This window comes from Tenrec ecaudatus, chromosome 9, assembly GCF_050624435.1.
Source record: "Tenrec ecaudatus isolate mTenEca1 chromosome 9, mTenEca1.hap1, whole genome shotgun sequence".
Classification (NCBI taxonomy): Eukaryota; Metazoa; Chordata; class Mammalia; order Afrosoricida; family Tenrecidae; genus Tenrec; species Tenrec ecaudatus.
The window spans coordinates 122,760,986-122,786,255 of NC_134538.1; the positions used below are offsets into that span (position 1 = coordinate 122,760,986).

Below are 25,270 nucleotides of genomic sequence, written 5' to 3' on the forward strand. Positions count from 1 at the left end.
ATAAAATAAATAAATAAAGCAAGAAAAGCTCATTGTAAATGAGCTGCCTCTGACTTCGTGATCCTACAGCAGACTTCCCGACGGGGTCTCCAAGTTTGTAAATATTTCTCCTGAGAAATGACTGGTGGATTTGAACCACCAACCTTTAGGTTTGCAGCCAAGTCCTTAACCACTGTGCAGTCAGGGATCCTCTATGGAGAGATTAGAACTGAGAAAATTTATAGGACTTTATGTAAATCTACCTAAATACAGAACTACTTGTGAGAAATTGTGTCAAATATTCATGAGACCACAATCACTATGGTCACTGTGGGTCTAGAAGCAGGGACAATGTGGTAGTCCTTTGTGCTTTTTGAAGAGTTTTTATATATAAATGTGTCAGCGTAAAAGTTTGAGATTAATAAATATATTGAAACTTTATAATATTGATAAATTGGGCACTTTGTGTTTCGTCTCCCTTCCTGAAACTTCTTACTTACAGGCAGAATGCTGGCTTTTCAAGTGGTTCATGCTTAGTGAATGTTTGTAACTAAATGTTCACGAGCTAATGCACCGGTCCTGTTCTAATCCCTGATGTAGCTTGCAATGTGAACATAAACCACAGGAAAAATGGAATTCTTACCACAGGGTCCAGTCATGGCCACAGTATGGCTGAACATTTCCAAGGTAGAACCCCAGGGATTGGGTGACTTCCACAAGATTGGTAAAGTCCAGACTAATGCTATTAAAAAGCACTGATGTCATGAGAATCTCATCAATAGCCCACACATCCTCTCCCTGGGAAGAATAATATGGTTGCCACCATCTGAACTGAATTCCAAACTGTCTTGCATCATCTGGTAGTTCTACGGAGATTATTCTAAAGGGAAAAATAAGAGTCAAAGTTCAGATTACTTTTGCATCTTAAAATATAAGCCTTTATATTGGGGATCAGTCTCCCCGGCCAACATATAGCTTTAAAAAACCAACAGCGCTCCCACCACTAAAACCAAGCACCTGAGATTTCCAGTTTCTTGGTTGAGTCCGACAAATCTACCAAACACCTCCCCAAATGTGAGTTTGCCTTCACTCAACTGCAGTGAAACATAGTTGTCTCAAGTGACCAGATTCATCTCAGTCTGGTACGGGATCTTGGGGTGCTTGTTACACATATTAGCGCTTTCGTATGGTTGGATCGGTGTATTTCTTTTTTAACTCCCAGGAGTGTGGCACAGTGTGTGAGGTCACTTGCTGTGTCATGGTGGCTAGGACAACAATCCTACACCTGACAAATGGGGGAGAAGATTAAGAATAATATCTAATTTCCAGGAGCAATTATGGTGCACAGCAGCAGGAACCACACATTAATTGCCACTGCAGTGACACCTGCTTGAAAGCCCCATAAATCACAGCACCGTGCTGCTCACGTCCACTCACTGCTGAGATGGGACGCAAACGGCACACGGAGCATTTGTCTCCATCAGTGTACAGTTCAATACCAGGGGAGGTACCTGCAGTAAACACTCACTGATGAGGTGGTTTTGTGGTCTTCAGGGTTTTTTTCCCCTATATGTGGGAAGATGTACTTTTTTCAGACAAGTGACTACTTGGATAACTTAAGAATAAATTATTTTAAAATTTCAATGTCTAACAGGATTTACTGAGAAATTAGATTGATGTGCACAATTTTAATTATGCTTTATTTTTACTTATTGTGTAAAGAAACATTTCAAATTGCATTTTAGAAAGATATTTTTACATACTGTAAATGATGCAAACATGTATTTGTTTTTCCCTTCAATAACATATTTATGGGACTATAGGGTAGGATTACATGACTGCTAATTGTTTACATTTAAAATATTAAGAGAATGGTGGAACTTTTAGTAACACCAGAAAAGGTGTTTCTTAAACAGTGAAAAATAAATATGCAAATGTAGAACTAAAAATGAAAAAACACTAAACTGAAAAAATAAAAACATAGTCATGCTATATTTGTAGTTTGGTAATACTATAAATCTGCTGGATTTTATTCCACAATGGTATTTTTTTTTGATTAGAAGAAAATCATAAAGTTTAAACTAAATATTTTAGTAATTTTTAAACTTTATTTTCCTAAATATTTGCTTATTAAAAGGTGCCCTAGTGGCACTGCTGAGTTAGCATTGGACTTCAGCTCCAACCCACCATCTGTCGCCAGGGAGATAGAGAAGGTTATTTGTGCTCTTAAAGATATCCAGCCTCAGAAACCCTGTAGGGTTAATCTGAGTCAGCATGGACTGATGGCGGCGAGTTTGGCTTGGCCTGGCTTTCTGTTAAGGCATAATCCATGCTGAAGGCTTTAGCCTTTGGTCTTTATCACTAGGCATTTAGGGTTCTCTTCCTGTCCAGCACGCAAGGTTGAATCAGATGCATCGCACAGGTCATGTTCTCCGTCCTCGGCCATGTTCTACTTCGCGGAATTGTTTGTGCAGGAGACAGGCTGAACAAGCATGGTAAAAGGCTGTAGCCCTGAGACACACTTTTTCCTGATTTTATACCACACAGTATCTCCTTATTTTCTTCAGATGACTGGGCTAGGGACAAGTTCCACACAAGTTCAACGGAGTGTTCTGGTATTCAAATTCTTTGAAATGCTATCCATTATGTGCTTTGATCCACACAATCAAATCTCTTTGCTTTGTCAAATAAAGTACAGGTAAACATCCTTCTAGTATTTTCTCTTTCAGTCAAGATCCGTTTCACATCAGCCACGATAACCCGCGTTCCACATTCTCTCAGAGCACAGCTTGAATCTGGCAGTTTCCTGCCGATGCACTGCCGGAAGTGATTCTAAATTATCTTCTGCAAAATTTTATTCACGATACTGCTGAGTAAGTTCCACATTCTGTTGGGTCACCTTTCCTTGGAATGGTGCAGACAGGGATTTCCTCTAGGTGGTTGGTCAGCTGACTGCCTTCCAAAATGCTTGCGATTGATAAGTAAGCAGTTCCAGTGTTGCGTCTGTTTGTTGAAATATCTCAATTAGTAGTCTGTCAATTCCAGAAGCCTTGTTTTTTAGCCGAGGCTCTCATTACAACTTGTACTTCTTCCTTCAGTACTATTGATTCTTGATTAAAAATCACTTTCTGAATGGTTGAATGTCAAGCAATCCTTTTCAGGACAGTAGTTCTTGTTTATTTTTCATCTTCTCTTCATGCTTTATCATTCTAAATGTTGCTCATAGAACCTCCATATTGCAACATGTGCCCAGAGGTTTTTCGTTAGTTCTTTCAACCTGAGAAATGTGAGTTCCTTCTTTCATTTTGTTTTCTAACTCCAGGGCTTTGCTTATTTCACTATGGTATTTTACTGTCTTCTTAAGTGGCCATTTGGTAACTTCTCTTCAGCTCTCCTACTTCACCATTCCTTCCATTCACTTTGTTGTTCTTATTGTCAGGGACTGTGACAGGTAGGCTTATTATGTCAACCTGGCCAACAGGAACATGTGGGAATAAGGTCGCAGTTTGGTTGGAGGGCAAGGAGATAAATGGCTCGGCAAGCCCCACCCCTATCTCTTACTCTCTGGTGATTGGACCAGCATGTGGCTGCTTTAGCTAGTTCTCTGCCTCAACTTGTGAGCTCTACTACCTGTGGGACAGCCAACCTGTGGGTTGTGTCGCTAGAGCTTATGGTCCCTTTGAGACCTGGTTTGCCATGCTGCTGGTGTATACATCGCTTGAGCTCGAGGCTGGCAGATCCTGTCGTTTGCATTGCTTGAATTCAATATCCCATCCAGGCCTGCTTCACTGAGCTCCTGAGCTGCACACTGTTGATGACCCTCCTTGCTGTTTGCTGCCTGTGAACAGACTGCCTGCATTGCTCTAGGGTAGACTCAGTTGTCTGTTTCCTTGACCTTGGTTCCAGAAGCCTTCGAGGGTTGAAGGATTTCTAGTATATTAGCTGTTCCACAGAAGTGAGTTGAACTGAGCCTCTGTACTGCTGTGTGGACTAATTAGCTGTTATATTCCCTTGTTATCTATCTATCTATCTATCTATCTATCTATCTATCTATCTATCTATCATCTATCTATCTATCAAGTGTCCTGATTTTGCTTCTCTAGAGAACCCTGTCTAACAGGTACCACTGGGTTGATTAGCTACTCTAGAATTAAGAGCAAGTTTCAGAGTCACTTCTGACATCCATGTTAGGTTTCTTTCTTTCCTGTGTTTTCTTTGAGCCTTTTGTTTTCTTTGTGTATGATGCCCTTGACAGTACCCCCAACTTGTCTGACCGTCAATGGTTAAATGTTTAGTGTGTCAAATATATTCTTGAGATAGTCTCTAAGTTTAGTTGAGAGGTACTGGTGGTCGTACTTCGGCTCTTGTGGCCTTATTTTAATTTTCTTCAGCTTCAACTTGAACTTGCTTATGATGCATTAATTGCTTGCTCTGCAGCCAATTTGTAACCTCTGACTGATGACATTGGGCATCTTCATTGTCTCCTTCCACAAATACAGTCTATTTCACTCCTGTGTATTCCATCAGTGAGGCCCTTGTGTATAGTTCCCCTTGATGTTGTTGTTGGAAAAGGGTATCCAAATGAACAGGTTGCTGGTTTTCATGACACTGGTATAATTTCTATTAACAAGGATATGTTTTCCAACTATTGATTCTGGTGCTTTGTTTCCAACTCCTGCATTCTAATCAAAAGTAATTATCAATGCATTTTATTGCATTCAATCTAAGCACCAAATTATCAATGCCTTTGGAGTCCAATCAATCTAAATGTTAAAAGTCCTGTGTTTTTATTGTCCTTTACACGAATAATTTTGGAAGACATTAACGTGCTTTTTAAAAGTAACAACGAAAAAGAATTTCTCAGCCAACTTTTAAGGAAATAAATCGAGTATATATATATTGGAAGCAATTGAAACGGCCAATATTTTGATGGCAGGGATGTGAAGAATGTGTGCTCTTGTCATCAGACTCTAAGGGTTAGAATCCTCACTCGGACATTGATGACTAATGTCTCTGAAACCACAGGGAGAGTATTTAATTTCCCTCAGCAGCTTGTTCTGTATAATGGGGATAATACTTATCTGTACAGCAAGGGCTAGAGACCATTTCTTCACAACAAAAGCATAACCAATTCTTTTGATGGTCATATGGAGTCACAAAGAGTTTGAGTAATGTTTATTCTAAGGTCAAGCAACTGCTAACTAGCAATGTGAGGGCATGAGCCTCCGTAGCCTGGATCAAGAGAACACACTCTTAACCATATCATATCTTGAGGTGGCCTAGGAATCTCTGATGACCTCACAAATGGTTGGTGATTAGAGACCACATGAAAGCGACATGTAAAAAGACCTGGCAGTCTGTGCAAAGATGATAATTGAGAAAACTCCTATGGGGACACTTCTACTTTATCATCTGGGGTGACTCCACATCAAAATTCACTCAATGGCATCTAATAACAACGGGCATAAATTACACTGTCCGGTAGCCACAGAACTGTTTGATCAGAATATTCCTAGAGGAGGGGCCACGCATTTAAGTCAATTTCCTGTCACAATAATCCTTTGTAAGGAAGGCATTAAATTCCTGTATCTCTTTTTAAAAATGCATTATAAAGATAGGTACTATGGAAGTGGGTGACATGATAGAAACAATGAGGAAATGTAATACAATAATCAAGGCATTAAAAATAAACCAAGATTAGATTCCACAATAATTTTAGAATAAAAACATGAAGATTAGTAATTAAAAGAGAATAATTTTAGTCTCACCAACGATGTAATGTTTTACATTACAAAAGTACCAATTAGTTCACAAGCCATTTTAGTCAGTTTGAATTAAAAGAACAATTTAGATCTATTTTCAGGCCTTACATTACCTACATAAGAGGCAGATAAAATTCTTTCATTTATTGAATGAATCATGGATAGGCAAATTATTCAAAACTGATTTAAGCTAGCATATTTAATTTAAAGATCAGACTTCATTTCAAACAACCATGGAACTGAAGAACAATATAGAACTCACATCAATTATAGGCAGTATTTTAAACTGAAGAAGATATAGCAAGTGGTTAAAAACAATCAGGATATATTTAACTCTGTGATTTAGAATGTATATGCTTGGCATTACTTATCATATATAATATCCAGATTGTGTGTCTAGCCTACCACTTTTATTAATATTTGTAAGAGGGGGGGCTGGAGGAAGAGTCTCACAGACAGTATCTTCCAACAATCCCTAGCAGACTCTCCTGTCGTGTCTCTATCTTGGTCTCGGTCTTTCAAGCTGTGCCCACACATACGACTGAAACGGCACCTTGATTCTGTCTAGAAGAGAAATGGTGCTGTCAAGTGGGGGCAAGATTAAACGCACCTCTGCAGTAGCACAATAAATATGTGATTATTTTTCAGATCAAGAATGATTAATTAAATTTCATGATATTGATTACTGAATCTTGCAGCTGGTCATCCTTGTAAGAAAACAAACCATTGTGCTTTAGGCCATGTTGACTTACGAAAACTCACCGCTATCTAGTCGAATGTGACTCTAGTAACCCTGCAGGATAGGGTAAAACTTCCCCTGCGGGTCACAAGATTGTAACTCTTTTTAATGGAGCAGAAAGCCTCGTGTTTCCCTTGCGGAGCGGCTGGTGCCTTCTAACTGCTGTCCTTGTGGTTGGCAGCCCGATCCATAACCCACTGGGGCACCAGGCTGGCTCAGGGCACTGATATTTTTATCTTTTCCATCATTATTATCATCTTGATTTTTGCTAAATTTTCCTTTAATGTTGACTATGAAGACTCTCTGAAATGCTTCTTTAGAATTCATGTGTTCCTATTGAATGGGAAAGATGAGTTATCTAATCGAGGAGAACCCTCGGTACTTCTGGTAATTCTATAATGTATACTATTTATAACTCATATACAGTGTTAATTACTATCTCTGCTACATATCATTTCATTTTCCATGAAAATAGTCTTATCCATTTGCAAAGATTTGGGCGTTATTTTTTTCCTAACAGTTTTATTGGCACTTCAGCTCCATGTTTTATACAATTCCATAATTCAATGATATCAAGAAGAGTTGTACAATCATCACCACAATCAACTCTAGAATGCTTTATTCTTCCTTGTACTCTTCTTCATGTGATTACTTTTTTAATTGTGGCAAAAATATAAACAACAAAACACTCTTCAGTTCAACAACTTCTACGTGTATAATTCAGGGCCAGTGATTATACTCTTTGGGTTGTACAGGCACTATTTGGGGCATTCTCAAGCACAGACTTAAACGTTGAGAAATTGTTTGCACCTTGTCATCTTGTCACAGTGCTATGGCAGACCTCTATGGCCCAAACCTCACCTTTCCACATCTCCCACGATCAAAATGTACTCTCAGCAAGGGAGACGGTATGCGCTCTGTCTCCCTGACTGAATGTCATGACGGTATGTTGACGTTGAGCACTGCATTGAGATTTCCTCCCCTTTCCCAACTCAGCTCTCTTTAAACAGGTCTCAGTGCCCAGGAAGGGGGACTCTCACAAGCACTTCCACAGCAGTCTGACCAATCAGTCTCTATTCTGCTGACACTGAGGGATGGCCCTGTCCCACGCAGAATTAGAACCTCAAAATCAGAGCTTGAGGCTATACAAGGGGGGGTGGTGGTCAAAATTCATGGAAAAATGGAATGAAGAGATAATGGAATTTTCCATGAATATTAGCTAAGAACTGGTTTGAAAAATATTTTACAGAGATTTTCACCCTCCATTTTGCTTAGACTATCAATGTCAGCTATTTTTGTGTGTATTCATTACCTAGTTATATTAAGTACAAAAATTAAACAAATATTGGTTATCAGATTTTATGAATAGCACCTCACTCATGTTTTTAATTGTCTGGTCTTTTAATTTTATTAACAAATATTTGTTGATTCATTTTTAAGTTAGTGCCTTATTTTAAAGTTTATATTATTTTCAATAAAGGAAAATACATTAACCATTTTTCTTCTACCTAATCATCAAAATACTTCACTTAAATGCACAGCTCAAAATATAAGACTGAATTTCTTAAATTATCAGGTGTCAGCTAGGACAAATGGATTAGGTGAAAGAGGTGGCTTGATAGCTGTTCACTGCAAGCCAGACACATTAATCTTTGTCCTTGCCACCTCTCAATGGGGAAGCATATAGAATCTCACACTATTTGAATTATGATGTCTCTGGGAAGGAGATCCTACTCTTGCCTGTGCAACATACCTGGGCTCATGGTAGCTGAGATACGAATAGTGTTCCAGGAGTTTCCAGGTAATCCCGTTATCATAGGAATAATGCAACAGAACTCCTTCACCAGGCTGGTCTGGCGCTCTGCATGTGCTCAGGACAGACTTGCTCCCCAGCCTGAGTGTGAACTGGAGAAACCTGTGGAACAGTCTATAATTAGCGCATGCATTGAAACAAACATTTAATCATCATTCTTCTCATGGTATTAGAAGAATTTCAAACCAATTTAGATGAACTACCAAAAGGCTGCTAGTCGTTCTTTAGAAAAGTATAATTTTTGTGATCTGTGTGCATATATGTAGAAGATGAGGTCAATGTTTTATACACAGGAACATACATTCAAATATAACTGTATGTTTATGTGTATTTGTATACTATGTACTAGTGCATGCTCACTTAAAATGCCAATCATCCCTTTACTGCATTATTTATTAGGCACTGGGGGAAGGGAAAATGTAGGGTAAATCTAATCAGCCTCTGCAAGCTGTCAAATAAATAAAACTTCATAAATAATTAACTAGCCCTTGGCTTAAGAACAGAGTTTTGATGCTAACATTTCATATTAAAACAAATTGAGTCAGTCATTAGTATATTAAAGCCATTGGCGAGCTTTCTAATTTATTAAAAACTAGGGCAAATTAACCCTAAGTAAACTGTAAGCTGCCTCCCATCCTGGTTAAACATTGGAAGAAGTAGATGTTGACAAAAAGAACAATGAAAAGAAATATATCTAAATTTTCATCATTAGATTGGGAACCCATCTATGTCCCCTCTGCCCTAACTTACCTGGACTGTGAGCTGTCAAGAAAGGACGTAATTAACTGACGTCTCCCGTCTTTGTTGAAAACCAGGGCCTTCCCACTGGCCAAGACACCGCAGCCAAAGCTGACTTCAGCACCACGGATAGAGTAAAAGTTGTGGTAGGAGGAGAGCCTTGAACTGCCAAAGCTTTCAGAAATGAACATTGGGAATGTCTGGGATGCCATCTCACAAGCGGGGCCAGAAAATCCAGGGTCACACCTGCGAGAAATAAGGGTGAGATTACATCTTAAAGCGCTCTTCTTGTTAGAGATTCCCAAGTCTTCTTTGGGGAGAGGAAGGTTTGCCCGAATAGTGACACTCCCTAGTCTGTGGAGAACACTGAATCTGAAGAGCTGGCAAGGGCATGTCAGCTGTAAATTCTCCATAAGCACGCAGTCTTTGCACAACTCTGTCGTAAAAAGGCTGTGATTAAAACAGTAAATCAGTGCTCACCTGCAGCCATGCCATTGATTTATCTGGCAACCCATCTATGGGCATATCCATTTGCAACTTAAAATCTTTATAAAAGGTTTATGATATATATGTGTGTCTATATGGATACACATATACATATACATGCACACACATATCATATTACTCATAACAGCATTCATCAAATTTACGAAAGAAACAAATAAAATACTTCTAGTATCTGTAAAAAAATTTCTTCTAAGAACAAGAATAAAAACACACCTTGTGCTTGTGAGATGGATTTTTTGAAATATTTGGTAATTATTGCAAAATCCAGGTTTACCTATTTCAAACTCGGATTGATGTTCAAAGGGGAGGGGCTCTTTTGCAGTTCTGTGCTCCTTCCCAGGGGGTTGCCACGGTAGTGGCTCTTGGAGAAGAAAAGGACACGCATTTGCGCACAGGCACACCAGCACCAGCACCAGCCTGCCGGATGCCGCGTTCGAGTGCTCCGTATCGCCGACAGCTGGCTGAAATCTATGGAGCAACCTAAGTCTTTCAGTGAGAAAATGTCATCACAGTTGACTCAAAAAGTGAATGTTTTAATGAGTTCACTTATTGGGAATTAAATTCAAATTATTTATATTTACTTTATTATCACTTTCTCAAAGCAGCCCTGGTAGTGCTACCTGAAACGTTGGCAGAACCCGTTAGTCGCTCCTTGGAAAGAAAATGTAGCAGAATATTTTTGTAAATACTACTGTCTTGAACATTCACTATGAGTCAGAATCAATTTGATGGGTATATATATATATGTGAAATGAAGTTATTAATATGGCCTTTCTAGCTATAATTCTTTACATCATGCCTTGCAATTCTGGACTCTATCCCTGTGTCTCTCATGCCATTCTGGAGGGAGCTCTCTGCTACATAATAGACATGATTAAGGGGGAATTAAGCCCTGACTGTAGCAGAGGGTATGAACCAAGTCACCTACTCTGTTTCCTTGGGTGTACAGTCTCCAGAAAGACAAAAGCCACGCCTCAAAGCCATTCTTCTGTGCACAAGCACCATCTCCGACAGAGACAAGCGTCGCAGGCTCATTGGAAGAGCATGCTGTAGCTCTCCATCCGAGGGGTCAAAGACAGGGACGAGAGGCGCCACAGACTGGCGTGGCGGCTATGAGACAGAATAAAGGAGCCAGGCCTAGACCAGAGGCCAAAGTAAGGAAATCAAGAGACAGACAGAAGAGCAGTGCCAAGACTATGGGATTGTGAGACAGAGTGAGGGGTGGGGGGCAGAGGCCCAGGGGCCCCAGGGCAGAGAGTCCGAGGACTGGAGGGACACTTGGCTGCTGGCTGAGGACAGGTGTTGCTGTGGACCAATGACTGTATCTGTATTGTCTACCCTCCGGACCTGTGGTGATCTAGGAGCATCCCTAAAACCCAGCATTGTGTGTCTGTCTGCATGTGACCACTAAAGTGAACTCTGGAACCCAGCATAGAAGCAGAGGCCACCGGACTGGTCTCAGTACAGGTAAATGAGTGTGGAGGCCTGTCTGACCACGTACATGGTGACAGGAAGCCAGAGGAGGTCAGATTTGTCCACCCCCCATGCTGTCACCAACTGGAATTAGTGTCCCTTCAACAAGACAGACTACGTACCGCAGAGTACATTTCAGGGCCAGCAGTGCGTTCTCAGCACCATAAATGTGCCTTCCTAGGCTTTTGATTGGGAGAACTGGTGATCACTGAGAGATGACTCACATCGGTGGCATTTCCCTTCAGTAGCTTTCAAAATGTACTCAAAGGTTACAAAAGTGAGATAGAATGCTGATAAAGATCCCACTCACATTCTTGTTAAACAATCTTTATTTGGCAACAAAACATGAGGGAGGGTGCCACAAACTGGCAATTTCAGAAAAGACACAAAATCCAGGAATATCCCCCATGAGATCCCTGCAATAGCGCATCATTGTGAGGGGAACAGCCACACTGCTAAGCCACAGGGGTGAGGCTCTTCTGGGCAGATTTCTAACCATCGCTCTCCTCTGCTTACACCAGGCTGGTGAGCAGTCAATTTAGAAATGCGGGCTCTGCGCTGTGCACAAGAGAGAGTGTCAGGTAGAAAGAAGGGGAAGAATCCTGGCAGCAAAGAACGGTGCTTGAAGGGGAGCAGAGCACAAAGATAAGCTCAACGCTGCAGAAGTTCAAGATCCAGAGAGCTCCTTAAAGGAAACAGCATGAAGCCTGTGAGAGCTTGATGGGACTGCTTTGGGTTTTCCAGGTCTTGCAAGTTTTCCGTCTTTGACAAAGTATATTCTTACCACTTTTCTAGAATTCTCTACTACTGAAAAATATTGAAGGTTTTCTTTCTCTGACAGGTTTCCCCCTTATAGGTTCTAGCTTTGGTAGGTTTTTCTGGAAATAGTATAAAATAGGAATTTCACTCTCTCTGCAATTTCGCATGCTGCTGGAAGAGGTGGTGGCCTCACAGTCCAGCCCAGCCCAAGATGAACAAAAGTAATGGGATTTAAATAAAGAGTCACCAGATGTAGAGCAACAACAAAATCCAAACTGGGGAAAATATTCTGCAACAGTTTAGTGTTTCGAAAAGACGATGCCCAAAGATCGACAGTTGCCATTTAGATTTCTGTCACTGCTTATCAAGGATGACACAGCTGGCTTCTTCAATAAAACCAGATAATGCTAAAACAGTGCTATTATGCACTGAAAACGAAATATAAAGAATAACTGTGGTGATTATAGACAGGTCTTTTTTTAAACGGTGCTTTCTACTTTAATAAAAGCAGCCATCGTTTTTCAAATAATTTGTTTTCAAAACCTTTCAGGAAAATTTCAGACTTTTCAATAAAGCCTGGGCTCCTTATATTAATTTTTCTTGAAATGCTTTAACTAAGAGGATGGCTTGGGCAGGGATAACAAATGACGATAATACCATTAGGGAAACCGACACCAGCCAAAGGGTCAGATATAGTTCTACTGAGTCAGCGTTTCTGGGGGTGGGGGTATTAGGGAGTTTATTCAAAGGAACTCTTTCTTCTATAAAACTCAGATGCATATTCAGTTTTGTAAGAATAGAAACTTTGGGAATAATTTCCTTTGTGTAGAAAGAAATAAGAATGGTCTTTTTGATTCGATTCAATAAAATACAGTTTAAAAGTTAGCCAGATAGACTGATAGACTAATCTCAGTGTTGGAAATGTCTTGCCTCATATAGGTAATTTTTAAATGTTCAGATTAAATCCCCATGTACAAATTCCCTATTAATTAGTTAGCTAATTAAGTAAGGTTCTGGCTTGGAGAACAATAAGAGGTAGACTAGACAATCCACTTGTTGAAATATAATAGTATATAGCAAGGCTGCCTGTAGTTTCAGGAATTCTTAGTTATTTTAAAATTAAATATTAATATAAAAACAATGTAATAAACATGAATATTTATTCTTGGTATAAACAGCACCATTACCTTAGTGTATACCTTCAGACTTCATATTAAATATTATACTTTGTAAAACATTGCCTGAATCCCTTTGACGATCTAGATGACTTTAAGAAGTAAGGGCACAAAAGTATATTTAGTGATTTAGAAAATATCAAGCATTTAGAATGTATAAAGATGATTAATTTCCTTGTAAAGTGTTAAATTTTATCTGTCCCATCTCCTTTGAGGAGTGGGTACATGGGTCATTACTGATTTTTAAAATCCATCTTCAAAGCATGCTAGAAATTAAAATATGACTTAAAATAGTAGAACAAGCTTAGGAAAAGATAGCATACTGAAGAAGGTAACAAAGCTAGAACAAGCGGTCATCACACGAAGAGGCATTCTCAGGAACAATAGGTAAAATTCCTTTGCATTTTCGCTTCCTAAAATTTTCACTTAACTTCTACTTAAAGTGCATTTGGGGTTCTATTACACTTAAATCCCACTTGGAATATCCTGTTCTTAAATCACAACAAGACCTCAAAAGCCTAAAGAGGAAATGGAAACAAATGACAATGGCTTGTGGTTTCAGCATAAATACACACCAGAAAAAGAGAAGCATCGATAATATTTTAAAATGCTTACTTGCAGCCATGTCGCGTGCACTGTCCTCGGCCAGAGCAGAATTTGAGGCATGATGGGCCAATATAAACTGCAGAGCAAAAGAGACTATGTAAAAGAAGTGACATAACTGGAAAACCGATGAGCACTATCAGGAGGTGAAACAGTATTCCGAAGCAAGACCATGAAATATGGTCCACTGCGGGCCAGGCGGGATTTCTGTGTCGTGTTGTGCACAGACATTCGGATGGCATACGGAGTGTTGTGTGACAAGGCAGTCTCCAAACGATCGATCTGTTGGCCTGTTTTACTTTACGCAGACAAGATGTTAATGTGCCACGGGCAAGGAGGGAAGGGCATGGGATTTGTTTCCTCTAAGAGCGCCTGTCTTTTTCCTGAGCTATTTCAGGCAGACTAGATGTGGTTCAGTCTTACATGCTCTCCACAGCTCATATTGTTTGTTTAGAAATATAGAACAGAAAAAGGGTCAGTTTGATAGGTCACCAAAAAGAGAGGTTATAACCGTAACTCCCATTCTTAAATGAACAAAGTCTACAGCCGAGTGCAGAAAATCGTTACCTCTCTTTCTACACATTCATCCCACCCTTCTGGGAAGAGGAAGTGAAAAATCTGTTGTTAAGCATGAAGTCTACGTAAAACCAACATAAAAACACACTCACTGTTGTCGAGTTGATCCTGACCCAGAGCACCCTAAATGCTGGCCTGATAATTTGATGTCACAACCTATATTTTATTTACTTGGAATGCCGAGTACAGCATTTTTGATAGCTGAATAATCAGTAGGTTCTGAGATACTCAGAATTAAATACATTTAAAGATCTGGAACCCTTTGATAATCGATACAATCACTAACACATCATACAGTAGAAACAGGGCACAAAAACAATGAGTAACTAGAGATGTGAGGATCAATCACCAAGATCTTGCATAGTCAATTTCAGGCATAAAAAAACCTTACCATTCATGATCATGTTCTGCTCAGTCTTGTTATTATGATAAAATAGTTAAGCTATTAAAAGAGAGCACAGATCTTCCGATGTGTTTACTCCTACAAATCCTTACTCCCTGGAGCCAGTGAATCTGAACCGGTGCAGCAATTCAAGTGGGCAACAATGGGAGCCAGCAGGTGAAGGGGACTGTTGGCATAGGAAGTGGTTACGTGGCAGGCGGAGGGGTGAAGGGTATTGGTTTTAGGGGCTCAAGGATTCAGGATTCAAATCCTGGTTTCATCTGGGAACCGTTGGATAAATGATGTATTCTGTTTAGGGCTTGGTATCCCTGTCCCAAGAATGGAGGGTAATTCTCCTTTGTGGAGAGAATAAATGACGTATTCCGTGCTTACTATGGCACCTGGCACCATCTGGTTATGACCATCATAACCACCAGGGATTAGCATCCTTCATCCTCCTCCTTCCTCCACAGAGCACCAAGGGCTGTGGAATTAGGGAGGGACTCCAAGAGTCTTCGGCCTGGAAAACATGGATTGTTTCCCCAACACACTTAAATTTCATGACCAAATGGGGGACTATTCTACAAGTGGCCCCGTGTCTGGGAGGTCTTTGGCTGCTGCCCGTAGTGTACCCAGGTCAGAGTTAAAAGACAAATCTCCATCATAGTACATTGCAATAAATACATCTTTCCAAATTAATGAAAAAAATTGCAATGAAAATTTTGGTCACCAGCCGTCCTTACTAATAATGATTCAGTCACTGCAGTCCACAGTGTGAGTGAGTTTACAGTATGGAGTCCACAGTGTGAGTTAGTGCCCTTTTCCTCAGGGAATGGGAAGGACAGATTAGTGTTATTCATTATTGTCATTAATGTAATCAACTTGGGGGGGAATTAAGGGACAACATACTCTGATCTAAGACTTTTCATCTGCTAAGACTTTCGGGGTAATTTCCAAAGTGCATTCCTGACACACGATGAGGTGCTGACCCCACCCTGAAGGAAAGAGCATGCCTAGCAGAAATATGATAACTGGAGAATCTCATGAAGAACTGAGAGAGATTTCTGGCAGGTTGTTGGGAGCCAGAGACTTCCTGTGGTTGTGAACGCCTTCGTTAGGATGCCCACAGAACTCCGTCAATCCATATTGCCAGCCACACTCAACTTCATACCAGGATTTCACCTGTCGGCAGTTGCTCAGAGGGAGTGAACACATGTTGTAACACACTTCCTGGGGGAATTTAGATAGTTTCCTCACAGGCTGACACATATGTGTTTCACTGAACTGGTGATTTCTCCATACACTTTACTTCATTACTAGTTTTAAAATTTCTTTCATGTTTATCAAATGACTACAGATCTATTATAGGACCTATGTAGGATCAGGAAAAGTCACCTTATGATCTCACAGTGGGCAGGACCTGGTCCTGCTTTTCTCTGTGTGCACAGTGGAATCGACCTGACTGCGCCCAACAAGCTCGCCCTGCTCCCCAGGGCCATGAACTTTATCCCGGGGAGCTGGTGAAGAGGCACAGGCATTCTCATGGAACTCAGCATGTTCTGCAAATGCAGAAGCTCCGTGTTAACACATTCATCTTTAGATTTTTGTTTTGACAGACACACTCTGACAGTGTTTGTGTAAGTCACGGGGTCTTTGAAGTCTGGGCATTTTAATTGGTCTTCTTTGAATACAGACATTGTTTACAGAATTCATATTGACTCATCAGCAAACTATTTGGCCTCAGATCTCAATAGTGTATTTAATCTGTTGTTTCTCAATACCCAAATTAAAAAAAAAGATCATCACAACATGGAAAATCAGCGTTAAGCAATGATGTAATTTTCACCAATGTACAAACTCGATCTCAAATTAATCGCTACCCTCAATTTACTTGAGTGTTGAAATTTTTTCCTTCCTTCCTCTCCTCTCTCCCTTTCTTCTTCCTTGTTGTATAACCTTCACTCAAATGTACACATTCTCTGAAAATAGGAGCTAGGAGTCAACCATTTAATTTCAATGACAAAAATCTAACAGAAAATGTGGCCATCCAGAAAAATGTATGACATCCACAGGCATACACCCCAATAACTTAGAACATTTCATCTAATGATGTATTGTCCAAAGTGAAAATGATGCGGGAGAATGAAAAATGACCCCCGGGTCATGTAAAAATTAAAGATAACATAGTATATGCGTATGTGTTTTCCATTTTCCTTCTAAGCTACTTCTGAAGAGGAGGTAAAAGTTTCACCAGCATTTGGGAACTGATGTTTCTCTTATGTGTGGTGTCTGCATCTAACAGATAAGCACTCCAGCCAGATGTTGTGATAGTTGCTTAGAGAAGAATGGGTGTTATTTTAATACATGCAGCATGGTAAGATTTTATGTTAATTTTGTGTAAAACATTCAAAGAAAATGTTAGGATACCCCCTGTCATCAAGACTTTGAATTTGGGTTTCAGAGCTTCATGCATTTTCAAATGATACATGTTGACACAGTCTAGCATCTAATATCGCTGACTCTACTGACTTTTTGTGTAACCATGGGCTAACAGAATGCAAAGGAGAAAAGGAAGAAAGGATGTGTAATGAATTGCAAGACCAGGACTTAGAAAAGTGATTAAATCTGTGCTGATGAACAAAAGGACAGGAAGACGCTCCATCAATGGCATGTGATTATGGCAGGCATAAACACTAACCATTATCAATTGCCCACATGTTTCCAAGGATCGGGCCCGTTTGTCTCCAGCGAATCCTGGTGTCCCGGGTGAGGGCTGCGTTAGGAAGGGGAATCGTTATTCGGTTCCACCTGCAAGAAATTTAGCACAAAACCAGCTTCATGTTTATGCTCAGATCCTTTGAATGTGTTTTCCCCGATGGTGATGTCGGGCTCTGTACACCTTGGCATCACGCTGCATTGCATTAATAAACTCGGAAAGTTAACTAAATCAAACTCACAGCCACGAGCAGATTCTGAGTCACAGTGAGCTTACAGGGCAGGGAAGAACTGCTCCTCGGGCTTTTCTGGACTCCAGTTCGATGTGAGGAGAAAGTCAACGCCATGCTACAGGTTTCAGAGGGCAGAGCCAGCCTTTGAAATGCGCGCTCATTCCAAATCCTGAGCTTCTGCTATTTCTCTGTGCTGCATTTCCCCAAAGTCAGCGTTTGGGAAATAAACTCGTTGGCAATAACCACAGGACTCTAAAGTCACACACACTTTTCAGGTTACCCCAAGTACGAGAGCTGCGTCACAAAGAGGAAATGAATGAAGCTACAGTGATGATGCACTTTATGAATGATCACACAACGACGAGCTCCCATCAAGCTTATCAAAGAGATTACTTTGTTTCTTTTAGTAAAAGAAAAAATGTCATTCATGAATGAGATCGCCCCGTATCAGTTGAAAAGAGAAGGCAGGCTCCTTATTTACTATGCCCCCACTGCGAGTCTGGGGCTTACTGGCTGGTTTCCAGTTTCCGGCAGAGCTGGTTCACTCACCCACTGTAGTTCTCAGAGGAGTAGACGGTGCTGTGTGGGAGGTGGGGTCCGGCACAGGTCTCTGGTAAACACTCGGTGTGAAGGAGGGACCAGGAGCGCCCATGGTTGGTAGAAAATTCCAAGCTGACACTGAGGACACCAGAGCAAGCACAGCAGACAAGGAGCAAAGATAACAAATACAATGGTGTTATTCATCTCTGACTAAGTACATTCCGGATCTGTGGGGCGAGTGTAAAAGTTTAGGGTGCTCATTCTGGAAGGCTTGTTTTCCCCTTCACAGACATCAGACCAGCCTTCAGAGGGCAAGCGGTTAAATTAGTGCTTTGCAAACAAGCTAGGCTTTAAGGACAACACACGGTAACTCAAGTTGGTGCTCTTGAATTTGATAGATGGCAAAGCAATTACCATGTCTCACACTGTCACTTCTGCCTGTGAAGGTGTGATGATACAATCCTTAGTCAGGAAGGGCAGGAGCAACACTTCAGCAAGTGAAACTGTGAAGCCCTTGCTCTTGAAGTGCTAATTGATTTCCATGCCTATTATTAGGGGGTCACTAACTGACACAGAGGTCGACTTTCCCCCCATTTTTCTCTTGTCCATCTCTCTCAGTAATCTGCCAAGAAGATGGCACCTGTGGTACATGCAAACACTTCTGACAAAGAAGGCCTAGCGATTAAAACAAAGTGATTGCTACTTAAAATCTATCCATTCGAACACCATGCATTAATTAAAGAACGTTTTCTTTTTTTGGCAAAGTGTGTATTATGCACATGAGTATTTTATTAACAATGCAGCTAAAACCCCACTGGGAAGCTGCCTTTGAGTTACTAGCTCGGTCCACATTCTCATGTTAATTAGTCCAAAAGTTACCAAATAGGAGTCCTTACCTGTTACCGGGTTGATGTGTTCCACAGCCTAGATTAATGGAAAACTGTACCGTGTGAGACATCGTCGTCGGGAGAACAGGTAAGACATGGAAGAAGTCTACTGCCCAGATATTCCTACTGTATCCTTGATGATTCTTTTGTCTGAGACAAAATTTGGTAGCAGGCGTCTGAAGTTCAGGATTGATGACCACAGAAACCAACGTTGGGACCTTCAAAATAACAGAAACCAAGTCCTCATAATCTCCCCGAGACTCTGTGAGTGCTCCCAGGTTCTATCCAGTGACCACAGACCAAGTCCTCATAATCTCCCCGAGACTCTGTGAGTGCTCCCAGGTTCTATCCAGTGACCACAGACCAAGTCCTCATAATCTCCCCGAGACTCTGTGAGTGCTCCCAGGTTCTATCCAGCGACCGCAGACCAAGTCCTCATAATCTCCCCGAGACTCCGTGAGTGCTCCCAGGTTCTATCCAGCGACCGCAAACCAAGTCCTCATAATCTCCCCGAGACTCTGTGAGTTCTCCCAGGTTCTATCCAGCGACCGCAGACCAAGTCCTCATAATCTCCCTGAGACTCCGTGAGTGCTCCCAGGTTCTATCCAGCGACTGCACCTTGCATCTGTTATGCACCCGGCAATGCCCTGGTCCCTTGCAATTTTCCCCTCTCAGGCTGCTAACCACAAGGTCAGCAGTTCGAAACCACCAGCAGCTCTGCTAGCAAAAGGTGTGGGTTTTTACTCCCTTCAGTCTCCTAAACTCACGGGCACCTCTACTGTGCCCTGTAAGGTTGCTTTAGGAGTCGGACGGACCCAGTGGCAGTGCAGTGAGCACACTGGCGGTACTGGCGGTGTGTGTCTCAGCAGGCTCTGTGTGTCTGAGGGCAAACTGATATGCACCTTTAAAAAGATGCCAGTGCCAATGGAGATCCCCTCATAGAGGGGTTTAGGAGACGAGATGGGTTAATTAGGGTGTGAGGTAGTATCGATGAAGAACACAGCTTTCCCCAAGATCCTGGATGCTTCCTCCCCCCAACTACCAAGATCCGAATTCTACCTTGCAGGGCTGGATAGGACAGAGGCTGTACACTGGTACATATGAGGGTTGGAGGTACAGGGAATCCAGGGTGGATGATACCTTCAGGACCAAGGGTGTGAGGGACGATGCTGGGAGAGTGGAGGGTGAGTGGGTTGGAAAGGGGGAACTGATTACAAGGATCCACATGTGACCTCTTCCCTGGGAGAGGGACAGCAGAGAAGGGGGGAAGGGAGACTCCGGATAGGGCAAGATATGACAAAATAACGAGGTATAAATTACCAAGGGCATATGAGGGAGGGGGGAATGGGGAGGGAGGGGGGGGGAAGAGGACCTGATGCAAGGGGCTTAAGTGGAGAGCAAATGCCTTGAGAATGATTGGGGCAGGGAATGTATGGATGTGCTTTATACAATTGATGTATGTATATGTATGGATTGTGGTAAGAGTTGTTTGAGTCCCTAATAAAATGTAAAAGAAGAAAAGAGAAAAAAATGATTAGGGCAAAGACTGTACAGATGTGCTTTATACAATTGATGTATGTATATGTATGAACTGTGAAAAGAATTGTATCAGCTCCAATAAATTGTTAAAAAAAAAAAAAGATGCCGGTGTAGGCTTGGCACAAGGCAAAGGCATTTTCTAAACATGGTCTATTGGAATTGGGTTTTTAGCAGAAACAGCTGGAAACAAATTAGGGAATACTTACACGCCTGGATGATTTGGTCTGAGGCACACAGATAACCAGACCAGGTATGACCTTGCCTCGTCAGTACGTCCATTCCCAAATCTCAAGTGCTAATAACTTGGCTTCCCTAGCATGTGGAGTGAGCTCCATACTTTGTCTGGTTGTTTACTATTTCAGCCTGACATTACCTCTTATATTCCTAACTTGCACCATGCAATGTTAGGTGTCGGCTATGGTCAAGCTTCTTAATGCCCCTGGGGTTCCATCAGGGTGGAGAGAAAGCTAAAGACCAGTAGACAAGTCTGAGCGCCAAGATCTACTAGAAAAGATTAGTTTACATCTGGTGAAGAGCATCTCCCACGAGTTTAGAATTATTTTGCAAACAATCAGAGTCAGCATCTGTCCTAAACACCCAATGGGAGGAAAGGGAAGGTCATTCTCAGTAACTCATTAGTCAGGCATGAAGCAAAGGTATTTGCACAAGTTGTTCTGCCTAGGAAATCTCAGAATGTGCTACTCGTGCATGATAGCACGCTGGTGAGGCTGCATAATCAGAGCCACTTCTTGGACGGAGAAGAATTGTTAGCCAGAGGATTGGGCTCCTCTTGGTTGTTTATCCATTCTTGATAAAACATCGCTTTTCCACTTGCAGCAGTGGATGTCAAAAAGCCATGCCTCTGTGACAAAACGCTGGTCAATTCCATGCAAACACATGCTGCCTGCATGTAGGGTGTGCTTCATGCTTATGACCCTGGCTCATCCCAGCGAGCCTGGGATGGGGTCACTAAGCTCACAGATGGACATGTCTACCTTATATGAGGAGTAAGACAGCGTGTCCAAGGCGATGTGTTCTTTTTTCCCCTCAATCTTCGCGTACAGGATAACATCATTCTCATGAGAGTCTCCAGGGTCACAGATTCCGCCTACATAAAATAAAAATATTAAATTACTTGAATCAACTTGTATCCACAATCATGTCAAATACAGGGTTGCATTTCAGAATCAAAGCTGCTATCCTAAATTTCTAGGCATTCTCAATATTGAGCATAGAATGCGCATAGGGAAAAGACATCAATCAATATTGCATTTTATGAGTGCCATTTTCTCAGCGGAAAACTTAATGTCTTAAAATAAAGCTGTATTTAAAATTGGCAAAAGGCATAATCATAGCACCCAGAGCATCCTTAAGTAGGAAGCTAAACAATAGTAGCCAGAGCTAAGGAAATCATTTATGAAGACAGTTCAGATCAAAGAGGACAGTGGTGAAAGCCAAAGTAACTATTTTCTAAGAGCTTACTCTAATAAGAGTATACCTTAACAGCTATGGCATGTCTCTATTTTAATCCATTTTCAAAGATGTGTTTTCTCATTTTAATGAGCCATTTCCTTTTATTTGAGGTTTTTATAGCAAAATCCAGAGGCTATTGATTATGTTTTTTTAAAATCATTTTATTGGGGCTCATGCAACTCTTATCACAATCCATACATACATCAATTGTGTAAAGCACACATACATTCATTGCCCTCATCATTCTCAAAATTTGCCTTCCGCTTGGGTTCCTGGAATCAGCTCCTCATTTCCCTTTTTTCCTTCCCCCTCCCTCCCTGCTCCCCTCTCCTTCATGAACCCTTAATAATTTATAAATTATTATTTTATCTTATCTTACACTGCCCAGCACCTCCCTTCACCCACTTTCCTGTTGCCCATCCCCCAGCGAGGAGGTTACATGTAGCTCTCCGAGATCGGTTCCCCCTTTCTACCCGATTATGTTTTTTTAAGTGAGTTTGGTGACTCACTGATTTTTGAGGCTTTAATGTGTTAGCACATATTACATATTTGTACTTAAAGATAGCTCACTTTATATGTTTCATTTTTACATTTGGCACTTCATTTGATTTGTTGGAAGGGTCGCAGAGTAATTGCTCCCTGTCCTCCGACTGGAAAGATGAAACTCTAGAACTGAGAGGCAATCAGGATGACGATGAAAGTGAGTAATGGAACATGTACTTGAAGCTTAAGGTCTTTTAACGAACGGTGGCATAGCTAGGGATAGGTGCTAGGTCTTTTACTTCTTCGACATGTACGCTTCCCATTTATATGCTACAGAGCTGAGCAATAACTCCTGCCATTGTTGGATTCTGTGAACTCCACTTAATCTGGATTTTAAAGGATTACATGTCAATTGGGCAGTCCCTCTCAACCTATCTTATCCTTTGGACTGGTACCTACCCCATAGGAGTTAAAATATGGTAGGTACATGTATGTCTTGCCAAATATTCTATGTTCAAGGTTTGATCTGAAACATTAACTCTTTTTCTTTGATTATATTTCAAAAAAACTCCTTCAATCCCACAATCAAATACCAGTAATGTTAATATTTATCTTTAGAACATTTTTGTTGTGAATATTATATTCTAGAACAATTGTTGAGATTCACCACCTATGTAAATAACCCAAGAAGATGTCAACTGATGTAAGCATCTCGCTGAAACTCAACCTTAGTGACTGGGATGTAATTTTAGGGAGAAATTACTAATGTCTAATGAGAGGTAAGAAAGTGAGAACATAGTATACATCAAGAAAGATCCTAATAACAGAAGATATGTTCGTCAAAGAAGATGGAGGTTAGAGAGCAAGACTCTCATAGGAAGTATACACATGGATCATCCACTTAGCATAAAAGGAGGTGTTCTTAGTGACCAATACAAAATATAGGGGATTGTTTAGGTAAGATGTGTCCTACGGTGAAGCAAGATGCACCAGGCCATTAGAGCTCTGGATTCTGTCATTCAAATGACTAGATGATAGATATATCTGTCTTGATACCATAAGCACCAATTCTTCCCCAATGTTTAACAGTTGTACTTTTTGAGTGGCCTATTAACAAGGGGAAATTCTGGTTTTTCCATAACCCTTCTCTGCATTTTCATAGCATGAGCCAGTCTTCAAGGCCTTACTTCTGGGTCATTAGGAAATCCATTTTTTAAATCTATATACCAAACACCTGCACAGTTGACTATACTGCCCTCATTGAATTATATGGAATATGAAGCTATGTCAATAAAACTGTTTTAAAAAATCACCGGGAAAGCCCATCCTGATTGGCTAACTGCCCTATTTATATGACATCCGTATTGCATGTCCATAAATACGACAATGTTCAACGATCTACATTAATAATTCAATAATAATTGATTCAATTTGTTTTAGAAGTATACTATTGAAATTATGTCATGCAAATATTTTTAAACTTGACATTATGAATTGGATGAAGGCTTACAGAGTAGATAATCAGTCTTGCTATGAACAATTCATACACATTTGTGTAATTTCTTTTTATTTCATTTTGTTTCATTCCATTGATTGCAACCCTCCCCCCCCAACACACACACCAACTGTAGCATCATTTATCCCACTTCCTCCCAGTATTTCCTATTTCCATGCCTGCTTTCTTGACCCTTCTGAGCTTTGTCCTTGGGTAGATGCTGCCCTTTTGACCTCCAATGGCTGATCATTCTAAGACACGCACTTCTCACCAGTGTTACTGTTTCCTTTATGCACTTTTCTATTGTTTGGTTGAAAACTAAGCCCAGGGGTAAATTCCGTTCCAGACCTTAAGGGTGACTACGGGCCACAGTCTTTCTCAGGGGGGGTCACAAGTCTCTGACTAGTAAATTTAGATAGTTTTTTTTTCCTTCACAGCTTGTTTCATATTTTTCTCCCACTCTATTGAGGATCTTCTAGTTTTTGATTAGTTGGTGGTGGTGGCCAGGTACTATCTAGTTCTCTGGCTTCAGGGTCCTTAAGACTAATGTTCATTATTCCATCGGACTGCTTGTTTCCATGTGTCTTCAACTTTCATCACGTTTTTTTCCCTCTTGATACAAAGAGACCAAGAATTACATCTTGGATAGCACAAGCTTTAAAGAACTCACTAGAGGATACAGAACACTGTCTTTATATACTACATAATGCGCAAATATTTTAAATGAAAGTTACCTATGCTAAATCTAAAATTACTTGGAGTATCTGGGCATAAGTTAGTCTAAAAGTCTCTGGGTGTATATGAAATATTCCATTTCAGGATAGAATGAATTTCATATTTAAGTCACTTATGAAAAAATCTGATTAATAATTTGGTTTTATTAAGGAAACTGGCGATTTTCTAGTTTGGCAAAGAGCTGTTTTTGCCAAATGGTGATGGCTAGTACTGTTTATATCAAGATTTCTTTTGCAACAAGCTCTTGGAGAATTAATAATGTGGGAGTAATACCATCTAGTACACATTGAGTACTTACACTGAATGTAAAAGTGAAAGTGTAACAAGAAGTACAAACTATTTCTTTGAACTCTTAGCAATATAGTCAGCCAAGTAGTAACAGATCCACTTTACTGTGAGAAATTTGAAGGCAAGAGTGGTTAGGTTCCCAACTTAGCTAGTTACATACTTAGTAAAGCATGTTTTTAACTTTGCGATATTTTACTTTAAACACTTCCGAGCCTTGAGTGGGCAAATCTCAGTGGGTGAAATTCATAAAACATTGAAATCTGGCCTGAGACATATGTTAGAAACAGGAAACTTGTCATATAAATGTTTACAAAACATCTGGATTGTGATGAGAGAAGCTGGATTTAGAAATAATGTAGAATTCTTTGCAGTAGAT

The 25,270-nt window shown here is 40.6% G+C and overlaps 1 protein-coding gene across 1 annotated transcript in view; it reads right to left on the reverse strand.

The window, feature by feature from the left end:
- Positions 1–25,270, reverse strand: part of RELN (reelin) — a 509,976-nt gene that overhangs the window by 151,568 nt on the left and 333,138 nt on the right. The window contains exons 13-20 of the mRNA XM_075558514.1: positions 21,416–21,528; positions 18,891–19,099; positions 18,004–18,132; positions 17,205–17,314; positions 13,561–13,627; positions 9,044–9,277; positions 8,234–8,395; positions 623–859 (exon numbers count right to left, since the gene is read on the reverse strand). Of these exons, the coding sequence (XP_075414629.1) occupies positions 623–859; positions 8,234–8,395; positions 9,044–9,277; positions 13,561–13,627; positions 17,205–17,314; positions 18,004–18,132; positions 18,891–19,099; positions 21,416–21,528 (1,261 nt within the window). The remainder of the gene's footprint in view (positions 1–622; positions 860–8,233; positions 8,396–9,043; positions 9,278–13,560; positions 13,628–17,204; positions 17,315–18,003; positions 18,133–18,890; positions 19,100–21,415; positions 21,529–25,270) is intronic.